At 45.3% G+C, this 6,386-nt stretch overlaps 1 protein-coding gene across 1 annotated transcript; it reads left to right on the forward strand.

Annotated features, from left to right (window-relative positions):
* Positions 1 to 295: 295 nt before the first annotated feature.
* On the forward strand, positions 296 to 5,775 carry LOC127321858 (65-kDa microtubule-associated protein 3). Its single transcript, XM_051350825.2, has 13 exons — positions 296 to 520; positions 719 to 803; positions 897 to 1,103; positions 2,805 to 3,053; positions 3,169 to 3,378; positions 3,468 to 3,623; positions 3,727 to 3,886; positions 4,002 to 4,153; positions 4,241 to 4,328; positions 4,447 to 4,520; positions 4,605 to 4,679; positions 4,778 to 5,030; positions 5,115 to 5,775. Exons 2-13 carry the CDS (start codon positions 735 to 737, stop codon positions 5,507 to 5,509), a joined length of 2,088 nt encoding a protein of 695 aa, XP_051206785.1. The 5' UTR covers positions 296 to 520; positions 719 to 734; the 3' UTR covers positions 5,510 to 5,775.
* Positions 5,776 to 6,386: the final 611 nt, after the last annotated feature.

The raw sequence follows: 6,386 nt of genomic DNA on the forward strand, positions 1-6,386 counted from the left end.
TAGACGTGTTTATCTAGATATACTATATCTAGATAAAATTAAGTTAATTAATATGAATAAAAAGAGTAGCTGATTTAGCAAGTTGTATCAAACAAAGCATTAATCGTTACTCTTGGAGAACTCCTGTCACGACCTCAAACTCAGGTGGCTCTTCCACATGTGGGTACAGAACAGTGGGCTCTACCAGTCAGTCAGCTGGTAACCTAACGGCCGGATGAACCTCCCATCCAGATCGTCGAATTCAAAACATAGTCCACGGATGCGCAATAAAGATTACTACTCCGCTAACGTCTCTCTTCGCCTGTCCCCTTCCTTCCTTCGATTCCTTCCCAATCCCCTCCGCATCCGTCTCCACTCTTGTAGCCCCCTTCCCTATTTCAAAACATTTCGAACCACTCTCCCTCCCACGCTCTCCTTCATCCTCTCGCCCGCACCCCGGCGACCGCAACCCTACCGCCGGCCACCACCGCCCGCCGCGACGTCTCGCCGGCTCGACGACACCGCACCGAGCGGCCAAGAGGTAACCCCCGATTCCCCCCTCGGGCCGCTAGAGTCTCGCTCGCCCGCGCGCGGTTTCCCCGGGCCCGGATCTGGTTCCTCGCGCGCGCCCCGTGAGGCGACAACCCTAGGCTCACCGCCGATTCCCTCCGCCCCCGTTCCGCCGCGCGGCCGGTTCCCTGCCACGGCCGCTGGATTTGACCTTCGTGCCCCTTCGCAGGTTGCCGCTCCTCGCGATGGGCAGCGTGGCCAAGGACCCGCAGCAGCAGCTCCACCCGTGCGACTCGCTGCTCCTCGAGCTCAACGTACGTCCCGATCCCCCCCGTTTTTTTTTTTCCGCGCTGTTTGTCGCCTCGAGGAGGGGCTGAACTGGAGAGATGCGCGTTTCCGGGTTTCAGGTGATCTGGGACGAGGTGGGCGAGCCCGACGCGGTGCGGGACAAGACGCTGCTGGAGCTCGAGCAGGAGTGCCTCGACGTCTACCGGAGGAAGGTCGACCAGGCCAACCGCTGCAGGGCCCAGCTGCGCCAGTCCATCGCCGAGGCCGAGGCCGAGCTCGCTGGCATCTGCTCCGCCATAGGCCAGCCACCCGTGCATGTTAGGCAGGTTCGTTCCTCATCACTCCGCAACTATAGCATATACTGTGTGCCATCTCGATAATTCCTCACAGTGGAAAGGAAACGAAGGAGTAGTAGTGCTAATTACTGATCAGGGAGAAAAATGTAGTACAAACTAGAAACTGCACATTGCGTTGTGTCTTGTATCAGCTAAGATGAAATAAATCTCGAAAGTACTTTTGCGACACTGCCTGCCCATTACTCAATTTGATGTAGGAAAATCGACAGTAACATACCATTACCAACTAGTCTCTTCACTACTTTTTTTACTAAATGTGTCAGTGTATTGTATACCAGGAGATCTGTAGATACAACTTCATTTGTTTCCTTCACTTTTTGTTGAGCCAACCACCATACAATTGTACTATTCCATGGCCAATGTTACTACGCTACTGCTGCTTGTGTTATGTATCCACTGTTGAATTCACCTATGCAAGACACTCATAATCCCGCTGTATTGAAACCTTGATAAACTACTACTCCCTCCATCCCAAAATACAAGGCACGTATTTTTTTCGCACGGTCTCTAATGCACAAGTTATATAGTCAAATTATATAGATTCAGTATGTATAAATGGTTCGTTCCTCATCACTCCACAACCGTAGTAGCCATCTCGAATAATTCGTCACAGTGGAAAGGACAGTAGTGCTAATTACTGATGATCGGGGAAAAAATGTACTACGAGTGCAAACTAGAAACTGCACATTGTGTTGTGTCGTATATTAGCTAAGGTGAAATAAATCTCGAAGTAATTTTGTGACTCTGCCCATTACTCAATCTGATGTAGGAAAATCGACAGTAACAGACCATTACCAACTAATCTCTTCACTACTTTTTTTACCAAGTGTATCAGTATACTGTATACCAGGAGATCTGTAGATACAACTTCATTTGTCTCCTTCACTTTTTGTTGAGCCAACCACCGTACAACTCTTCTATTTTATGGCCAATGTTACTACACTACTGCTGCTTGTGTAATGTATCAACTGTTGAATTCACCATGTATCCACTGTTTCCTTCATTTGTTTCCTTCACTTTTTGTTGAGCCAACCACCATACAACTGTACTATTCCATGGCCAATGTTACTACGCTACTGCTGCTTGTGTAATGTATCCACTGTTGAATTCACCATGTATGCACTGTTTCCTTCACTTTTTGTTGAGCCAACCACCATACAACTGTACTATTCCATGGCCAATGTTACTACGCTACTGCTGCTTGTGTAATGTATCCACTGTTGAATTCACCATGTATGCAAGACACTCATAATCTGCTGTACTGAAAGCTTGATAAGCTACTACTCCCTCCATCCCAAAATACAAGGCACAGAGTTTTTCGCACGGTCTCTAATGCACAAGTTTGACCACTAATAGATACCAAATTGTATAGATTCGGTATGTGTAAATGGTATCGTTGCATTTGTCTTGCAAATCTCTTTCATTTCATATACATTTTTTGTGAGCATATTATGAGTACAAATCATAGTCCAAGTTGTAAGTTGTTGACAAGCGAAATTTAAGGGCGCCTTATATTTTGGGACGGAATGAGTACTCTGCTGGGTGGATATTTTATAACTGTTCAATTCATTGTACACGCAACATACTCGAGATCTACTTTATAGGAGACTTCCAACTTTCTGTTGGCTTTCCGGCTGTAACTAATGTTTTTCATTCTGTTAATTTTGGCAGCCAAACCAGAAGTTGCATGGTTTAAGAGAGGAGCTGAATGCTATTATCCCATACTTGGAGGATATGCGGACTAGAAAGGTTGAAAGATGGAACCAGTTTGTTCATGTCCTAGAGGAGATTAAGAAGATTTCATCTGAAATCAGGCCTTCAGACTTTGTGCCGTTTAAAACTCCTGTGGATCAGTCCGATCTGTCATTAAGAAAGCTTGAGGAGTTAACAAAGGAGCTGGAATCCCTTCAGAAAGAGAAGGTCACCATGATTCCTGCAAATCTAATTCTTTCATCAGTCATAATCTCACCGTCTATAGCAGTACATTTTTTTGTTCAATAAATCTTACTGTCTCGTGTCTTTGTGTTCCTGACAGGCTGATAGGGTTAAGCAAGTAATGGAACATTTGAATACATTGCATTCCTTATGTGAGGTTCTTGGCATAGACTTCAAGCAAACAGTACATGAGGTGCACCCTAGCCTGGATGAGGCTGAAGGATCAAAGAACCTGAGCAACACTACAATCGACAGACTAGCGTCGGCTGTAAATAGACTGCGTGAAATGAAAATTCAGAGGATGCAAAAGGTCAGTATTTTGTGCATCATCTTAGAGATGTGTAATATGTGCTGCATCCTTTGATTCAATCTGTAACCCTGGTAACATGATCCTTGCAGCTTCAAGATTTTGCTTCCACAATGCTAGAACTATGGAATCTTATGGATACACCCATTGAAGAACAGCAGGTGTTCCAGAATGTAACGTGCAATATTGCTGCTTCGGAGCACGAAATAACAGAACCCAACACCCTGTCTATTGACTTCCTCAGCTATGTGAGAGTCCTATTGCAGCAGACATTGCTTTCATTTTACAGTTGCTATCGTTATCTTTTTATACTGAGCCAGGAATATTCATAACTTGTACTCATACATGTAGGTGGAAGCCGAGGTTTTAAGGCTTGAACAACTGAAAGGAACCAAAATGAAGGACCTGGTTTTGAAAAAGAAATCAGAATTGGAGGAGCACCGAAGACGTGCACATTTAGTTGGCGAGGAAGGATATTCAGATGAATTTAACATTGAGGCCATTGAGTCAGGTAATATCATCTCGCGCCTTCTTGGCACCTTGCGTTAGTATGATGTGCTCCAGCCCTTCAAAAGTGCAAATCTTCTGTCAAACTAGCTCATCCGTCTTTGCCTTTTCCTCTACAGGAGCTATTGATCCTGCATTGGTGCTGGAACAAATTGAGGCTCACATTGCAACAGTGAAAGATGAAGCTTTCAGCCGAAAGGACATTCTTGAGAAGGTCGAAAGGTTTCTGAATGCTTGCGAGGAGGAAGCCTGGCTGGAAGATTACAACAAAGTACAAATGCTGGTCAATTTTATGTGCAATTACCCTTCACATATTTGTTTTCCGGATAACGATTTTTCCTTTACATGGAATGTTTAGGATGACAATCGTTACAATGCCGGGAGGGGGGCACATCTTACGCTCAAGAGGGCTGAAAAAGCTCGCATTTTGGTTAACAAGATACCAGGTACTGTTACCAAATGAGATCTGTTATAACTTCTTGACCAACTATATTCAGATCATGTATTCTAAGTGTTGTTTCTCTGATCACTGCATCTGATTTACTGATGCTTCACCTTGGGCAGGGATGGTTGATGTTTTGACCACGAAAATCATTGCTTGGGAGAATGAAAGAGGAAAAGAGTTCACATATGATGGTGTACGTCTATTTATTCTCCCATTTTGTTTCTAAACTTTGTGTGTTTTTTTCCTTGACAGAGTTTGTCACATGAAATATTTGCAGGTACGCCTTCTCTCAATGCTTGATGAATACATGATCGTTCGCCAGGAAAAAGAACATGAGAAGAAGAGACAAAGGGTACAATGCAATTGCATAACTATCTAAACTCCTGTGCCCTCCTTTTTGCATTTTAGTCTGTATTATTGTTCGAATAACCTAACTGTACATAACTGCAGGATCAAAAGAAGCTCCAGGATCAACTGAAAGCTGAGCAGGAAGCTCTCTACGGTTCAAAACCAAGTCCATCGAAGCCTCAGAGCACAAAGATGGGTGGCGTGAACCGTAGGATGTCGATGGGTGGAGGAGCCACGAACCGTAGGATGTCAATGGGTGGAGGAGCCACGATGCAAGTGCCCAAAACAGACATATTGCCTTCGAAGAATGTTCGTGCTGCCAAGAGAACTGAAGACATTGCCCATTTGTCCCCTGGTAAGCTCTTGTCAGGTCTCATATGCTACAGACCTCCCCAGTTTTTCTTCTTTTTAAACCTCTGATGCATGCGAACAATTTCAGGCAGTAGAGGCTTAGACATTGGCGATCTTCCCATCAAGAAGTTATCTTTCAATGCCAGTGCTCTGCGTGAAATGGAGACACCCCGCAAGCCTTTTGCTCAGATCATGCCACCGCCGAGCAGCGTCTCGTCAACACCTGTACGGCCGGACACCAACTTTACAGACACCGAGAACCGGACCCCCAACCCCAAGACGTTCGGAGCACTGAACCCTAAGACGCCAATGACCGTTGCGGCTCCGATGCAGCTGGCGATGACGCCCGCTGTGGCTAACCAGGTTACAGCTGCTCCAGTGTCCCTTGTTTACGAGAAACCAGAGCCAACATTGCCGGAGGAGATCGAGTATTCCTTCGAGGAGAGGCGTCTCGCCTTCTATCTGTCCAGAGAGATTGCCTAGGCGTTGGGGCATGGATCTCGGCTCTGTGAGTAGGTGAGAGTGTTACATGTCAGAGACTAGCTTAGTTCCTATTGTTGGTCGACGACAGTCGCCCAGCGCTGTTCCGATTCCCTGTCATATTTTCATTGCTTCGATACTTTAGCAAAGGAGGTTTACACTACCTTCCGTTTCAGTACTGTAAACTGTTAGCTTGTATAGGTGTCTTTGGGTCTGTATGATTGACAGATCAACACCGTTGCGAAGTTTAACCGCTATATTTCTGTCCATTGTGGGTGATCGTTGTAGTTATTGTAGTGGATACGTGTTGATATGTCTTGGCCGGGCACATGGTTGTAACAATCAGGGCATGTGCACAAGATATGTTGCCGACGTGTTTATGGATCTTGTACCGTCTGCACAGAAGATTTTCCACCACAAGAACACGTTGACAGATGCGCCTGGTAGGAAAGGAAAAAGTATATAATTCTTTGTAAGTTCCAGAAAAATCTGTGAGAAAACGGAAAACGTGTAGATAATATGTGTTCGACATCACAGCCTTAAGCATCTCTAACAGCTCCTTAAACGGAAAACGGTTTTGGTGGGGGATACAGAAATACAAAAGAAGATGATGCATTGGTGTGCGTGGTGGAGAATGTGCATTCCAAAGAAGGAGGGTGGTATGGGTTTTAGGGAGCTATACTCTTTCAATCAAGCAATGTTAGCAAAGTAATCTTGGAGGCTCTTATCTAGCCCTAAATCTTTATGTGCCAGAGTACTAAGGGCTAAATATTATCCCACTGGTGACCTTTTGAAAGCTGAACCAAAAAAGGGTTCTTCATTCCCGTGGCAAAGCATCTTGGAGGGGCTCAAAACTTTCAAACGGGGTCATATATGGAGG

Source organism: Lolium perenne, chromosome 3, assembly GCF_019359855.2.
Source record: "Lolium perenne isolate Kyuss_39 chromosome 3, Kyuss_2.0, whole genome shotgun sequence".
Lineage (NCBI taxonomy): Eukaryota > Viridiplantae > Streptophyta > Magnoliopsida > Poales > Poaceae > Lolium > Lolium perenne.